Source organism: Hevea brasiliensis, chromosome 13, assembly GCF_030052815.1.
Source record: "Hevea brasiliensis isolate MT/VB/25A 57/8 chromosome 13, ASM3005281v1, whole genome shotgun sequence".
Classification (NCBI taxonomy): Eukaryota; Viridiplantae; Streptophyta; class Magnoliopsida; order Malpighiales; family Euphorbiaceae; genus Hevea; species Hevea brasiliensis.
In genome coordinates, this window is record NC_079505.1 from 71,377,577 (window position 1) to 71,394,576 (window position 17,000).

The 17,000-nt window shown below is 34.1% G+C and overlaps 1 protein-coding gene across 2 annotated transcripts in view; it reads left to right on the plus strand.

Annotated features, from left to right (window-relative positions):
• Positions 1-16,493, plus strand: part of LOC110644944 (187-kDa microtubule-associated protein AIR9) — a 31,135-nt gene extending 14,642 nt beyond the window's left edge. For both annotated transcript variants that reach the window (XM_021797922.2, XM_058132198.1), the window contains exons 20-38: positions 104-231; positions 2,267-2,435; positions 3,613-3,731; positions 4,195-4,363; positions 4,500-4,584; positions 4,679-4,752; positions 4,838-4,957; positions 5,744-5,939; positions 6,021-6,142; positions 6,730-6,937; positions 7,126-7,199; positions 9,569-9,707; positions 10,609-10,790; positions 11,527-11,682; positions 13,421-13,552; positions 14,605-14,663; positions 15,630-15,662; positions 15,763-15,894; positions 16,081-16,493. In XM_021797922.2, the coding sequence (XP_021653614.2) occupies positions 104-231; positions 2,267-2,435; positions 3,613-3,731; positions 4,195-4,363; positions 4,500-4,584; positions 4,679-4,752; positions 4,838-4,957; positions 5,744-5,939; positions 6,021-6,142; positions 6,730-6,937; positions 7,126-7,199; positions 9,569-9,707; positions 10,609-10,790; positions 11,527-11,682; positions 13,421-13,552; positions 14,605-14,663; positions 15,630-15,662; positions 15,763-15,894; positions 16,081-16,257 (2,474 nt within the window). In that variant the 3' untranslated portion in view covers positions 16,258-16,493. The remainder of the gene's footprint in view (positions 1-103; positions 232-2,266; positions 2,436-3,612; positions 3,732-4,194; positions 4,364-4,499; positions 4,585-4,678; positions 4,753-4,837; positions 4,958-5,743; positions 5,940-6,020; positions 6,143-6,729; positions 6,938-7,125; positions 7,200-9,568; positions 9,708-10,608; positions 10,791-11,526; positions 11,683-13,420; positions 13,553-14,604; positions 14,664-15,629; positions 15,663-15,762; positions 15,895-16,080) is intronic.
• The last annotated feature ends 507 nt before the right edge of the window (positions 16,494-17,000 follow it).

A 17,000-nucleotide genomic window follows, 5' to 3' on the forward strand; every position in this document is an offset into this window, starting at 1 on the left:
TGACTTTGGAGTTTTGACTGAATATAAGGAAAAGTTTCTTCTTATAGTTTGTTTTAATGGGGTTTAGACTCCTAATTCATACCTTCCCATTTTTTTTTCTCAGCGCTTCCCCCAAGCCTAAATTTTTTGTCTATTACTGGGGATTATGCTGAAGGAGGCATGTTGACCGCATCATATGGCTATATAGGGGGTCATGAGGGAAAAAGTGTGTATAATTGGTATCTTCACGAGGTATCGACTCCAAGCTAATCCATGCTGTACATATTATAGCAATTAAAAGTGCATCATTTAAAGCTTTAATTTTCACATTATGTTAGGTTTGTTTCTCTTAAATATTCTATGTGTTGTTCTCTTCACCTCACAACATTGATACTAGCATTGCCTGTGACAACTAGATGTGAAGGTCTTATTGAGCTAAACTGACATAATTGTTTTGACAAATTTGTTATGATGTACTTTTAATGCTAGTAAGAGGGAGAGAGATTAAGTAGATTCACTTTCTGTAATTTGGTCAATGAAGGTATTCTTGTATAGCTCTCGTTTATCATTCCTGTAAAACCAATGTGACATATTCTTCTCTCATGTTATCCAGTTTTCACTTTATTTGAAATTTAATCACTTGATTGCACAAAAAAAATGGTTCTTGTGACCTCAGGATTTTTTTCATCGGTGTCATAAAATCCTGACAAGTAACCTAGTGATTAGAAGACCAATATAAGCAAGCATTTACCTGATGCAGTCATGCTAGCAATGCAAGTGCAGTTTTGCTCAGTGACGTAGACAGGGAGAAAAAGATATTTAAATTTATTTTTCTTTACTATTGATCATGTTATTTTGGTTTCCTTGCAATATTTTTTTTAATTTTTTTTTCCTGATAGGAAAATTAATGTTTTCATGTTATACTAGGATTTGCTTAATTTTCTCAGTTGTATTAGGGTCTCTTCATTTTGTAGTGAGTTTTGGTGCCTTTGTGTGAGTTAAGGTGCCTACGTGAAGTGCCTTAGAATAGATATTGGAATGAGCTATTGCTGATTTAGCAAATCAACAAGCATTCAGAAATTGGTTGTGTTTTTTGTAGAGTTGGTTCTACAGCCCTTAAATAATTGGTTATTTGTAATACATTTGACACTGGGCTTGGACTTCCAAACAACCAAGAACACATCCCTGGCGTGTTCCAGCAGCTCAGAACACACCTGGGATGTATTCCACAGGGCATGAAAATTCAGGCAGGAGGAAACACACTCAGGGCGTGTTTCTCTCTTGACAGCAGTGGGAATTCTATTTCAGCAGCCCAACCACGTTTCCAAGTGTATTTTCAGCAGTCCTAACATGATCCAACTTGTCTTGGGAGAGTTTTAGCTGCCAAATTATTTTATTTTGCTTTCCTATTTCAATTACAATAGTTAATTAAGTTTCCTACTTCATCTAGGATTTATTTTTTCCTATTTTATCTTGATTTCCTATTATATTTTAGTTTATCTTGAATTCCAAAATAGTAGATCTATTTCCCTATTAGGATTAGGAGATTAAAGCCTTGATAAATATCCCATAATTCCATGTATTTGAGTTTAGTTTTTGATGAATAAAATTTCCAGCCGAGGTTTTTCTCTCAATACACATGTTGTGTGTGTTTTACTTTTGTGCTTCGCACTGCATCAACATTTCGGGGCAACTGTTAGCCTTCAATTTATCACATGTCATGTGGTTCTCATTGTTCTCATAGAAATACAAAAGTTCTAGGTTATATAAGGCTTTTCTAAAGCCAGCGACTATAGCCTTCTTATTTAGCTTACGGGCCACGTTGCCAAGGTGCTGTTGAGCTGTTGAAGATCACCTTTGTTTTTCTTTTCTTTTGTCGTGTATGATCCATTTTAAAATATTAAAGAACAAAATGTAATTAAAGAAGAAAGAGCAAATGCGATTTAGTCAATTGACCTACTTCATAGGAGGAGGTTATAATTCTTTGTATTACATTGTTAACTCTGGTACATAGGCTCAAATAGAGATAACATTAATACCATATTTTGTTAATCCTATATCAAAAATTAATCATTACATTTTTCCACTCTAAAGCCTTGCCTCTCTAACATGCTTTTTATGATCATTCTTGTAATCTAAATTTTTATTTACTTTTTTCCCCTCTATATCTAGTTAAATGTTTGTATAGCATGTTCTCTTCCTTGTACTTTAAAACAGAAAATTTACTATGTCCATTGCTTATTATTTGGACAATATGTAAATTGACTCAAATGTCCAAAAATTTCAGGCTGAAACAGACTCTGGTACTTTGATACCTGAGGGTTCAGGAGTTCTTCAATATCGTATTACCAGAGATGCAATTGGTAAATTCATATCCTTCCAATGTGTCCCTGTGCGTGATGATGGGATTGTAGGTGAGCCAAGGACTTGCATGGGACAGGAACGGGTTCGACCTGGTAAATTTTTTTTTACTCTCAAGCTTTGGTAATTATTTATTTATTTATTTTTAATGTTTTTGTAGAGACAAAATAGAAAAATAGCCTCTCTGCAAAGCAGGGGTAAGGCTGCATACATCAACCCTCCCTAGAGCCTAGTGCCCACAAGTGTGGGATGCTTCGTGCACTGGGTCACCCTTTTTTATGTGGAGACAAAGTATTAGATATATGATTCTGCAAGTCCAAGGATAAAATTCTGGTGGATCTAAAGTTGGTTTGTTTTAGCAAAAGACTATCAGTAATTCGACAGTAACATCATTTACTTTGGAAATTCACTGGTTGTGAAGCATCATTAAGCAATAATTTGAATTTGATCCATATCTTCTCACTCGAGGTTGATGTGTCAGAGGCATATAAATTCTCCTTTATGTTTACTGAGTGTAGTTGCCAAATCTTAACAGGCAAACTTTCTGCTAACTAAAAAGTAGAAACATTGTTCTAGTGCTATTAACTGCATACCCCTGCAAAATATACATTTAACAGGAGATGATTGGACATAAAAGGCAAAAAGATTGTTTGATGCATTGTCAATACCCATGGTTCAAGATCCATTTATGTAATGTGTAATGTGGACCTGCAGTTCTTAGTTCTTATATTTCAAAAGTACAAAACTCCAAATAATTTAGGTGCCAAAAGTTTTTTTTGCGCATTTGATTATTCATACATTAATGCTCACCTAATTTGATATTGGAGTCTTTTTTTTTTTTAATTTTTTTAATTTTTCATTTTTAAAGCAGACTATTGCCGCTAGCTAAATTTGTGCTTTCAACTTGTGATGATGAATTTCAAGTAAATTAGTACTCAAATTCGAATGTACTCATAGTTTTAATATTTAATTTTGTTGTCATGGATATATGTCCTCTAACAGTTTTATATCTATTAAATAGGCTTCCTTTGGAATAAATCATTTGCAATACAAGAATTCAATTGAATTCTCACGCAATCATGTTTGATTTCTATTTCTTTAAAATATATATATATTTTTTTTAATTTTTAAAGTTAAAAAGAATTTAATTCTTTCATTCTAAACATAAGAAACCAAAAAGAAATCAATTGAATTGAATTATTGTAAAATTCTAGTTTCCAAACAAGGGGATAATGAATTCATTTCTCATGCCAAGTGCTGTATGATGATTAGGAAGTCCGAGGTTGCTCTCTCTACAAATAATTGGAATTGCTGTTGAAGGAACTCAATTAAGTGTGAACAAGAAGTATTGGGGAGGTGAAGAAGGAGATTCAGTTTTCCGTTGGTTTCGGGTACTTTAAATTTCATGTGAACTTAAAGCTTGGTCTAAGCAATTTGAATGTGATATTGCCAATCATGGAGTAGTAACATCACTTGTTGGCTAATTAATGCTTAAGAAAACAAATTTTTATAAATGTCTGCTTTATGCCTATTTGGCATTGTGGTTTAGTGGTCAAAAAGCACTTTTTAGAAAAAAAAAAAAAAACCACTTTAGATGGTGTTGAAAAAAGCTGTTTTGTTATTTTAGTGTTATTATGACTAAAATTTATCAAATTTAATTTTAAATTTATTTTTAATACTCTCTAAATAATATATTTAAGAAAGTGCTTTTCTTAACAGTAACTCCAATAGCAATGCCAAACAGATTTTTTGTCTATAATTATAATTCTCTCTCCCCCCTCCCCCTTCTTTCCATGTGTTAGTGCTAATAATGTGCCTCTATATATTTTGATTAACTGAAGTTTTGCCATGCAGACTAGTTCAGATGGCACTCAAAGTGAAATTCGTGATGCTACTGCTATGTCATACGAGCTTTCAATTGATGATATTGGATTCTTTATTTCGGTCTCATGTGAGCCTGTCAGAAGTGATTGGGCTCGTGGTCCTATTGTTGTTTCTGAACAAATTGGACCTATCATACCTGGTATAAAGTTGATTTCCCATAATTCTCTCTCTCTCTCTCTCTCTCTCTCAAATGATTGTCAGTGAAAATCATGTTATGTAAATTTGTTAATGACATATGGTGCTAATGCTGTATTGAAAATCTTATTTTGTTACAGGCCCTCCAACTTGTCAGTCCTTAGAGTTTCTAGGGTCAATGATGGAAGGACAACGTCTAAGCTTTGTTGCTTCTTACAGTGGAGGGTGAGACGTTGCACAATCTTTGAGATATTTTGAAACTTATGGCCCTGTTTGTTTTAACATACTCTTGATATTGACGTCATTCTTTGTGATTTAGGGAGAGAGGAAATTGTTTCCATGAATGGTTTAGAGTGAGAAGTGATGGCGTTAGGGACAAACTAAGCGCTAATGGTAAGTTTTTTTAGTTATATATGGTATATTCTTCTGCTCAAGTTCTTTTGGAATTAGTGGATTTATTTGGTTGTATTATTTGTAGAGTTTCTGGATTTGACTTTAGAGGATGTTGGAAAATGCATTGAACTTGTTTATACTCCAATGCGCAAGGATGGTGTGACAGGAAATCCTAGGAGCATAAAATCCCATGTGATTGCACCAGGTGGGTTGTATTCCATAATTCAATGTACATTTGTGTAGAACACAACTATTCATTATGTTTTACATTCTAATACTTGATCATATTCATGAGTTCATTGAGAGTTGCCATTGATGATATTCTTTTCGACTTCGGGACTCTATGAGGCAAGAATCGTATCTTTCAATATATTTAATTGGATTACTTGCACTTTTGTCTTGTTTGATTAGTAATGTAATTGTGTCTAGAAGTATTATGCTTATATAATTATTATTGATTCGCAAATCAAAATTAGTGCCACAATGCTGCTTTGGAAGATGCAGAGACATTGAGGAGTTTTGAGTTGGGGGCAGTTTTATAATGGATTAATCCAAGAAGTCTTGGGCACAACCTCTGTTACCTTGTTACTTAACCAGTTGTTCCTACTGTTTAGGAAATAAGCCAATAATTTACATCAGGTTAATTTGTTGGCAATATTGTGCTACGTAGCCAGTTTTTGCAAATGATATTGGATTTGGATGGAACTTTTAACATTTAGTTCCTGTTTCTTGCAGTGGCAGATATTTACTGGGATGGAAGTTCCTGCTTTTATATTTTCCATCAAGAGTCAAACTATCTTGATGGATATTAATTTATCATTGATCTTGTTTATTTTTTCATATTTCCCCATTGATCTTTTTGTTCTTAAAGCAAGTGAATCTTTTGCATATTTTATTGTTTTATATAATTCATCTTGTCTAATAATATGTTTGCTCTATAATATTGCTATTCCTTCATGCTTGTGTCCTTTTCCATTTTATTTTTAAACAGCGGATCCTGTGGGGTTGGAACTTGTGATTACCAATTGTTTTGAGGACAAGGAAGTGATCCCACAAAAGACGTACTTTGGTGGACGGGAAGGTGTTGGAGAGTATATTTGGTACAGAACAAAAGATAAGTTACATGGTTCTGCATTGATGGATATAAGTAATGACTGTGAGGATGTTCTCATATGTAGCAAAACATTGTAAGTTCTGGGGTATGATATTTTAGAATATGTCTCTCCATTTTTACACTGATCTCCTGAGGATATGTGATTCTGTGGCAGTACATACACTCCATCCCTTGAAGATGTGGGTTCTTACTTGGCCTTATATTGGCTGCCCACTCGTGCAGATGGAAAATGTGGAAAACCGTTAGTTGCAATCTCCAACTCTCCAGTTAACCCAGGTATAATGTGTTTTTTTTTTCCTTTTTTCCTTCTACTTTCATAATTTTTTTGACAATTTAATTACTTGTTCGTAATTCGAAGTTCAAGGCTTTGAGTTATGTTAATAGCCTTTCTGAAGAAAAGCAATGGGAGAGTTATTCACAATAAATATCCTTGACGCCCTTTTAATGGTTGATATGAGGACTTACCTTTTAAAAAGGCTTAACTAACATGTCACTGAACTCCAATCAGGTTGCCGATAGACCTTTTCCTCTAAAATTTCATCTGGGCCCTCATAATTTTAGTGTATTTGGAAGTCTGTGAACCTGAATTGGTGTACTGTATTTTAGCCCTTCTTTTTGAACCAGGGTATAATTGATCAATCAAATACAATTTGTTTCATTTATTTGCTTTACCAATTGACTACTGATCCAAGTAACACCAAGAAATTTCACTTTTTAGTTATTATGCCAACTCAAATTTCTATCTTTAACATGTTTTATGTGAACCAATGTTGCAGCTCTACACACCAAGAAATTTCACTTTTTAGTTATTATGCCAACTCAAATTTCTTTCTTTAACATGTTTGATGTGAAAAATCTTGCAGCTCTTCCGGTTGTTTCTTTTGTTCAAGTGAAAGAGTTGCATTCTGGTGTTTATTCTGGAGAGGGAATATACTTTGGTGGGTATGAGGGGGCAAGCCTATTCAGCTGGTATAGAGAAACTAGTGACGGTACTATCAGTCTTATTAACGGTGCTAACTCTATAACTTACGCAGTCACGGATTTGGATTACAATTGCCGCTTGTTGTTTGGGTAGCTGTTTGCACTCCTTTACTATCATGTTAAAAGCATTTTAAACTAGTTTTTTTTTTTTAATTTTTTTTATTTTATGGAAGTGGTAAACAATTTGTTCAGGTTTCATATTTGAAACTCATGATTATTATTTTATTTATAAAGCCTAAGTAGCTGTACTTGGATGCATGTTCAACTATTTCTCATAGGTACACACCAGTTCGTTCAGATTCAGTTGTGGGAGAACTCAAATTGTCTGAGTCAACTGACATAATTCTCCCAGGTAAGTAATTGCTTGAGGAAATAGTGTGGCAATGTGATTTTAACTTCAATTTGTTCAAATATTATACCTTAAGTCGTTGATTATACATTTTTAAACTAGCTAAACTTATTGGTTGTGATTCATATGCTACCTAACACGTGTTCATGTATGCATGTTGATCTAGTGATGCAAATTTCACATGAAATTGTCATCTTGGATTTGTGAAGAGAAAATTAAAGATGAAAATTTTGTGTGAAGTTGAATCATTTCAGCTGCTCTGAGCATGACAAGTTTTAATATGTTGTTCTAAACTAAATCCAACATTTTATATTCTCATGGTATGACTGGACTCGGGTAGAAGATTGGAGAATGGCTAGGTTTGTTTATTCAAAATTTACTAGTCAGTCAATAAATCAAATAGAAGCTGTTGTCTTGCTAATCTTTTCATGTTCCCTTTCTCTTGCATTTGTCCTTTGGGCTTACCTTGTCTTTGATAAGCAACCAGCTGATCAAAAGGTAGGTCTAGAAGCTAAAGCCTTTCAAGAGTGACATGCGTTTTAAGTTGGTCCTCTATCACAATAATGATCTCTCAGCGATAGTTTAAATTTGGTGAGAATGATTTTTAGCGCTCCTTTGTTGGCAAGTGGAAATAAAAATATGCATTTTTTGGTCATTTTCCTTATTGGTGGTCTTATTCCTTTTTCCTATGCTTTGCTTTCTCAAGTTCCACTTTATAACTCATATGACTTCACTAAATTGCTTATACTTGACAAAAATATAATATTTGTTTGCAAGAATGGTGCATAAATTTTAATTTGGTGGCCTCATGATGATTAATTCTTACCACCAAGGTGTTTTGGTTTACTGAGCATGATTTTTAGTGGTCATCTATAAGAAAGTGTTATCATAGTGCCTATCTCCACCTCAGTTAATAAAAGTGTGCATGGCTTTTGTTACAATATATTGATAAAATGGACTGGGCCTAACTCCACTCCACCCCAAAAGGCACTTAGTGAGGGAAGGATTACCTAAATCGTATTAGTAGCACTTTTTCACAATCCCTAGTAGTTTTGTCAAAAGCTCCAGGCGCCCTTAAGGCAAGAAGGTCCTCCATTGTGCAAGGCACTCGCCCGAGCAAAGTGAGGTGCTAATTAATTTTAAAATAATAAACAAGTAAATATACAATGTGAAAAAGTCATGTTACACAATCAATAAATTGCCAAATGTCATATTGCATAATATATTATATGTTTTAAGCTTCAAGATTAAAACCATTCCTCTAATAACACAAATTGTTAAAGAAAAAACTATAAAGCATATAATATAATTTAAAATTCTAGATGCATTGTTCATTTTCATTCGTTATGTAATGCAAATTTAAAATCCCAATTCTCAAGCCATCATCTTCTTCAACATCCACCATATCATCATCGTCTTCGTCTTCTCTTTCTCAATTTTTTTTAAAAATTAATTTCTCGCCTGGGCCTTGCCTGGGCACCTAGATAGAGCCTAGATTTTGCCTTGCCTGGGTGCCGCTTGACAACACTGATACCTAGCCGATGTGAGACTTAAGATACCTTCTCATGCTCAGGACTGAACAACTGGAGTGTGAAGTTTATGACTGAATATCTATAGATAGCCCAACATTGAGACAGTGTTTGGCTTTGATGCCATGTTGATAAAATGGACCGGATTGAAGTCCACCCTAAAAGGCACCATGGGAGGGAGAATTGCTCGAGTCATATAAGCACTTTTACCCAATACCCAGCCGATGTGGAATTTAACACAACCTCTCATGCCCAGGACTGTACATTTGGGGCATGAAATTTGCAGGATTGAACATATGTGGGTGACCAAACATCGAGACTCGGGTCAGCTTTGATACCATATTGATCAAATGTACTGGACCTAACTCTATCCTAAAAGGCACCGTGTGGGAGAGGATTGCTCAATTCATAGGAGAAGCACTTTTGCCCAATACCTAGCTGATGCGAGGCTTAATAGAATGATAGCTTGTGAATTTGTGTGAACGATGTGATTATGATGTTGTGATTGTGGGAGTTGATTGTATTACCGATTTGATCTATATTCAAAGTGTATATAAATGCACCCTAGAGCTTAAGGGACTAATCAAGATAATTGCTTCTAACCCTATTCCTTCTTTTCTTCTCTAATTCTACAGTTTTAATCATTTTCTCCATTAGCCTTTCTTCGCTTATTCTTCTTTGCTTTACATTCTCTAGATCCATTTAAAGGTTCACACGACATGAACTAAATTACTGAATATTATGTAAATGTTATCTCTAACTTGTGCTAAGTAATTAAGCTAAGGGGTGTTATTTATATTGAACTTAATATTGCTTCCCTTTTTTTTTTTTTTTTTTTTACAGAGCTTCCTATAGTGGAAATGCTTGCTTTGACTGGAAAGGGGATAGAAGGTGATGTACTCACTGCTGTTGAAGTAATACCAAAGAGTGCAATGCAACAGTTAGTTTGGAGCAAGTACAAGAAGGATGTCAAATATCAATGGTGAAAGCCTGATTCTCTTGATCTAATGCGTTGTTTAAGTTAGATGATTTATTAATAACAGTTACTTTGTATCTTTTCAACTTATGAGGAAAATTTTTATCTAACACACACACACACATGTGTTGGAATGTGAGGGACAGGAACATATCCCACATCAGCCAAACATGAAAAACCAAAGGGCTTTATAAAGTTATGCAAACCAAACCAAACGAAAATGTCTTAGGCCATTTTGGTGGAGGTGTGCCCAGTTTAGCCCAATTCCTTTAGCAGGTTGGCTCGTGTTGTGCTCCACTTCCCAAGCCCACGAACTCAAACATGATATCAAAGTGATGAGATCCAATGACAGTAGTTCTAGGACTCGAAAGCATGATGGGTTGGGCTGCAGCAAGCCTGGCATTTGACTTGAGCTAATCGAGCTAGACTCAGGTGAATCCATCGGTTAGCCTAGTGTGCTAGTTCCTAACGGATAGAGTCAGAAGATGCTAGATCCAACTAGATAGGCCATCCCATGTAATGCCAAGTGACAATCGGGTCTCAACAGGTCCAGCCCAATTGCACTTGAGGGAGAGTTTTGGAATGTGAAGGATGGGAACAAGTCCCACATCGGCCAAGCATGAAAAATGAAAGGGCTTATGAAGTGATGCAAACCTCTAAGCCATTTTGGTGGGGTGCCAAGTTGATATTTATACACATATCTTGAAATTATTAAGAATAGAATTGCCTCCAGGTCCTCCAGGAAAATTGGTAATGAGATGCATAACCATTAGATGACTGGTTCCATTTTTAAACATGTTTTACCTGAAAATTTCAAATCTATCTTGCCTCTAAGATGTTCTTTCATAGTTTCTTTAGCAACTGCCATTTTAATTCCCCCTTTATGTTTCACTCAATGGTGCTGCAGGTTCTGTTCATCAGTAGTAGGGGACAGAGATTCCTTTGAGCCTCTACCTTCACAGCATTCCTGCTCTTACAAGGTGCGACTAGAGGACATTGGTAGATGCTTGAGATGTGAATGCATTGTGACTGATGTGTTTGGAAGGTCAAGTGAGCCAGCATATGCCGAGACTGCTGCTGTATTGCCAGGTCTTCTATTACATGCAACAAGTTGAATTGAGAACTATCCTTTCCTCAATTAATTGGACAATTATCTTTAGCTCACCATTGATTTGATTTAGAATTTTGTACTACTGTTAAATGAGCTAAATTTGAATGTCCAGCTTTTAGTTATTTCTATTGGAAATATTCTAGATTTTTCAAAAGTGCTTGTCTTCATTACTCTTGATGTAGTTTCTTGAGATTTGGCTAGCTATTGTGTCTATTTCCAAATTGAGTAGAAACCTCAAATTTTGCAAGCATGCATTTTTATTCTTCCATATTTCATTGTCATAATTTCTATAAGTGTTATATCAATGATATTTTGTATCTCTGTTTTTTCTACTTAAAATAAAATCGTTTTAACTCTATGAATCATCCATGCCAGTGGAAAGATTTTACTGGCAAGTGCTTTTTTTGCTTTTCCGTTTGATTTTGTTTTTTTCCTTCTTGTTGCTGGTAGCCAGGTTCTCTTCATGGATTATTTGAGTGACATGTAAATTTGATACTATTTGGGGGTTTAAAACTATCTTTATTGTTTGAGGTATTTTGGCATTTTTCTTTTCCTCTATAAGTTGACTTGATTTCTCAACTACTGCTGCTGTTATGCTTGTTTTCTGAATACCAGATGCTTAATAGTATTATTAGTTCTTAATTGTATTGGGAAGTACATGCCTTTTATAAACCTGTTCCATATTTTAGTAATTAATAATCATTTTATCTTTAGGGATTCCTCGTATAGATAAAGTGGAGATTGAAGGGAGGGGTTTTCACACAAACTTATATGCTGTTCGAGGCATTTATAGTGGAGGAAAGGAGGGCAAAAGTAGAATACAATGGCTTAGATCAATGGTTGGTAGTCCTGATCTGATTTCCATACCAGGTATGTTAAATTACATTTTTAATTGTTCTTTTACATGTCAGAAATTGATATCCCTACCACTGCACTGTGAAATAAAAGCCTCCTTAACTTGATTATGTTTGCTGACAAATATTCTTTTTTGTCCTTTCATTTTCATTAATGTGGTAACTGCATATTTCATATGAAAAGGCAATGACAGCAGTATAGTTAGCAATGGTTTCCATTGTTGTAAATTGACATTGTTTGAACTTTGAATTATGAAGACTGGAAACAACTCAAGTTATTTTCTATAAAAATTTCAAAATGCTTATTTTGTTAATCTTCTGTTTACAATAAAAAGGATGCAATTGTGCAAATATAATTTCTGAAGGAGTATTCGTTGATATCATGAATCAAATTTGGCAAATGAAGATTGTGGCAAATGAAGATATAAGGCAATTCTTTCATCTTAAGATAGGAAACAACCCTTACACAAGTACGAACAATTCAATTTTTAAAGGGGCAAAAGCAATCTTCTCCTTTTAGAACCATCTACCGAATAACCATCAACCAATTTAAGAATTACTGTGCCTATAAGATCAGTAGGAAAATATTCTTCCTACAATTTAACTCTACTGTCATCAACTAAATAGAAACCCATGAATTCAAGCCAAAAATGTGACCATATCAAGAGAATAACATTCCCTTCAACAGCCATAGCACCTCGTTAAACACTCGCAAAGATAAATCACAAATCCAATCACACATTTGAGAGATGGGCATACATGTGCCTGGTTGATAAAAGGAATTGGAGAATCTGATAGTAGATATGAAATTCTGCATAAGATTAATATTAAAAATGAAACTTCAACAAAAATTGTCATTGTATTATTTTCAAAACTATCAGAAACTATAATTTTTAATGCGTGACATTTAGAAATTCACATGGAGTCCCACAATCTTCAACTCAACAGTGAATTTCTAAATGTCATGCCTTGAAAATTATAGTTTCTGATAGTTTTGAAAATAATGCAATGACAATTTTTGTTGAAGTTTCATTTTTAATATTAATCTTATGCAGAATTTCATATCTACTATCAGATTCTCCGATTCCTTTTATCAACCAGGCACATGTATGCCCATCTCTCAAATATGTGATTGGATTTGTGATTTATCTTTGTGGGTGTTTTATGAGGTATTATGGCTGTTGAAGGGAATGTTATTCTCTTATATGGTCACATTTTGGGCTTGAATTCATGGGTTTCTATTTAGTTGATGACAGTAGAGTTAAATTGTAGGAAGAATATTTTCCTACTGATCTTATAGGCACAGTAATTCTTAAATTGGTTGATGGTTATTCGGTAGATGGTTCTAAAAGGAGAAGATTGCTTTTGCCCCTTTAAAAATTGAATTGTTCGAACTGGTGTAGGGGTTGTTTCCTATCTTAAGATGAAAGAATTGCCTTATATCCTATGGGGTTTATATATTAATAATTAGCTTTTGGCGTGCCTAGCATATGTAAACAGCTTATGATTAGTCAAAATCAAACGTTCAGCGTTTCTTTAGACTTTGGGGGAATAATCTTCATTAGCACTTTTGAAATCTTGAATAGCAAACCTGATCTTCCAAGCTTTTATCCTATAAATAAAATGCGAAGAGTTAATGTTAGTACATTTATTTTGAATTTCAACAGGTTGCTTAATTAAAGAGACTGCTCTATGATCCTTCTTTTCTATCTTTTTTCAATATTTGATTCCAAAAAGGTGAATTGGCATTGCAGGAGAGACAGGAAGGATGTATGAAGCTAATGTTGATGATGTGGGATACAGGTTGGTGGCTATTTATACTCCTGTTAGAGAGGATGGTGTTGAAGGACAGCCTGTATCTGCATCCACAGAGCCAATTGCTGTTGGTAAGAAAAATCAATTATCCTACTTGTTTGTACCATTTCTTCTGTTGTTCAATAGCTTATTAATTATTTTTCACATAAAATTCTCCGTGGTGCTTCACTAGAGCAACTGGATGTGAACCTTTTTCTTGTCATGTGAATAATTTCCCCGATTCTTGCATTACCAATGACCTCCACCTTATAGTACCATCCACATGCATCTATGCATTTGTGAAACCGATATTTGCAGCTTTTAGTTTTTAAAAATTCTAATCAAAGAAAAATTAAAGAAAAAAAAAACAGGCAAGGTTGTCTATATTTGTATTTGTTCACACTTTGTATGACTTTTATAAGCAATGGAATTGAAGATAAAATGAATACTGCTTTCAAGGGCTTTCCTTGTATTTCTGTACGTATCATAGATATTTCTCTCTTAGGCATAAAATAACATTAAATAATTTTAGTTTGGGTTTTTCTAACAAATGCCCTTAGGGTACTGGTTATTAAGCAATTATTAGAGTTTTTTTTTTTTTCATTGTCATGGGATTTTATTCACCTGATAAGATTTTATTGTAAACAACTCACATTTAATTATAATTCTCTTTCCATCGTAATAAAATCTTATCATGGTGATTAAATCTATAAAATGCTAGCAGTCAAAACAGTTTAACCACTCTGCAACCGTTGTCCTAAGGACATTCATTAGAGATATCCTTTTAGTTTACATGTTGTTTTCCTACGATATTAAACGCCAGATCTAAACATATGAGCAGATTATTTGAAAATCCTACAATATTTTTTATTCTTATTGGTATGATAATGGAAAAAAAAGAAAATGCTGGAATGAGGATAAAGTATATGGAAAAAGAGATGAAACTTGCACGTTGAGTCCACATGTGACCAAACAATGTTTTATCGGAGTTACCTTGATTTTTCTGAGGACCAATTAAAGCTGTATGTTTCATACTTTGTAACTATGTTAGCTTCTCTACTTTGGTTTCCCTTCTCTCATTTTTGCTGATGGGTATAATCTCTTAAGTTCAACTTTTGTTTATTTTGGCATGATTAACTTGCAGAGCCTGATGTTCTTAAAGAAGTGAAGCAGAAGCTTGAACTTGGATCTGTGAAGTTTGAGGTGTGTATGCTTTGATTACTATCTTGAGTTATATTTATTTTTATCTTTTTCTGTTTATCGTTCTTTTTTTTTTTTTCTAAAAAAAAAAGTTCTTGTGAGGTTATAGGAACAAAGACAAACGAGCATGTGGATGTCCTAACTATTATTTCATTTTTGTTAAAAAGGCCTATGATTCATTCTAGGATTTTCCGATCTTTTTTATTCTTATATTTGTGTGCATGTATCTTTGTTTATTCTATCATTATTTTGCTTATTTAGTGCTACTTTACAAGGAATGATATTTTGCATGATGAAAAAGAAAGGAAGGAAAAGCTGGGAAATCTAGATTTAGGATGTTATGTTGATCACTCCAAGCTATGCTTTAATAGAACTATAAAAGATGTTAGTTGATATAATATGGGATTCAAATCCTGACTGCCCCTATCCACTGTAAAAATTTTCCAACTACCAAAAAAAAAAAAATTCATTCACTTTGTTAGGATGTCTCAGGAAGGGATGGAAAAGGAAAATATCAGGGGATACTCATCCTTTGTTTGGGAATTTAATGAGGTTGGAAAAGAAATGATAACGAGTGATCAGTTATCCCTTCAAACACTACGCGGTTTTCCCTTCAAAAAGGATATGGACTTACTAGTTATTCCTTCAATTTCCACTTTGTTTTCCCTTTAAAAATGAGTAAATAAAAGTTATCCCTCCCTCTAACATTAAAAATATTTTTCAAATATCACTATTTTACCTCAATGCTTTAAATCCTTTACTATCCCTTACAACTTCCAAACACGAGAAATTGCTTAGCCTCACATTTCTTTTCCTTTCCTTTATTAGCTAACAAAAACCTCTGAAACATAGTGGGGAAAAATCAATTTTCTTTTCTATTTCAGTACTTCTCTCCCTCTATCGTATGAGAAATTTTTTTTTTTTTTTTTATAAATTGTTTCATGCTTTTAACCAAGTCTTTGTAAACAGGCATTATGTGACAAGGACCGTTCTCCCAAAAAGGTTGCCTCTCTCTCTCTCTCTATACATTTGCAATTTTATATGTTTAATTTTTGGAATATTAATAAAACGAAATAGCTTATTGTTATCATTTAATATACAGGTTCCGGGAGAGGGGAGTCTTGAGAGAAGAATTCTTGAAGTTAATAGGAAAAGAGTCAAGGTAGTAAAGCCGGGCTCCAAGACTTCTTTTCCTACCACTGAAATTCGTGGAAGTTATGCTCCTCCCTTTCATGTAAGTTCCTGGCTGAACTTCAGACACTTCTATTTAATCCCGGAAGTTTTCCTGGTTCACTAAATTTGTTTCTGGTAACCATGCAAGAAGTTCTTCACAATCTTGGGGATTGTAGCATCATGCTTTTATTTTGCTTTCCCCATGCTCTCAACAGTACATAAAATCTGATAGTCAATATTGTGCCAGGTTGAACTTTTCCGGAACGACCAACATCGGCTTAGGATTGTAGTGGACAGTGAAAATGAAGTAGATCTAATGGTCCATTCCAGGCATATGCGAGATGTTATTGTCCTTGTGATCCGAGGCCTTGCTCAACGATTCAATAGTACATCTCTCAATTCTCTCCTCAAAATAGAGACATAGCTTTGGCCATGTAATGTAAAGTGATTTCATTAGCAAAATATATTCATTTGTAGGTTTAGTTCAACTAATCAACACTTTCTACCACATTTAACTTCTTATTTTTACTTTTCTCGTGATTTTTGGTGTTGTGATGTTCATTGTTTTGTGTGTAAGCTGTGCTGTGCTGGAAAGTTTCGACGTGCCAAAAAATCTGTATATTATTATATCAATGATGATTCTGAGAAATGTTTGGCTTCTTTGACTCTAATGTTTCCTAGATTCTTGTAATTTGGAACATCTTCTCGGCGATTTCCCTACAATAATGTTCCTTCTCTGTGAATCTCTCAAACTTAATTGTTCCATTTCTTTTCTTTACAATTCCAATGGCTTCTTCTTTCACTTGTAGAGGCATCATTTCTACTTTGCTCACCTCATCTTATCATGATCCTAACAACCCATTTATGATAAGAGAGCAGTATTAAAGAAGTTTCATTTGCATATGATGATGACAATTTTAATGAGTTGTGTTCAACTCCTTATAGCATTTCAGGTGGCCCTAGCAATTGGACTTTGGTTGGTTGGATTACTTTGTTTGGTCTCTACGAAATGCTGGAGAAAACGGAAAGAAAATTTTTATTTTTAAATTATATTTCAGGTGGGGCTCGTATTTATAATTAAAAGATATTTTCTTAATTCAATATTTAATTCCACATTAAGCATTAATGGATGGCGTTAGAGAAAAAGATGAACTTTGTTAATGGCAG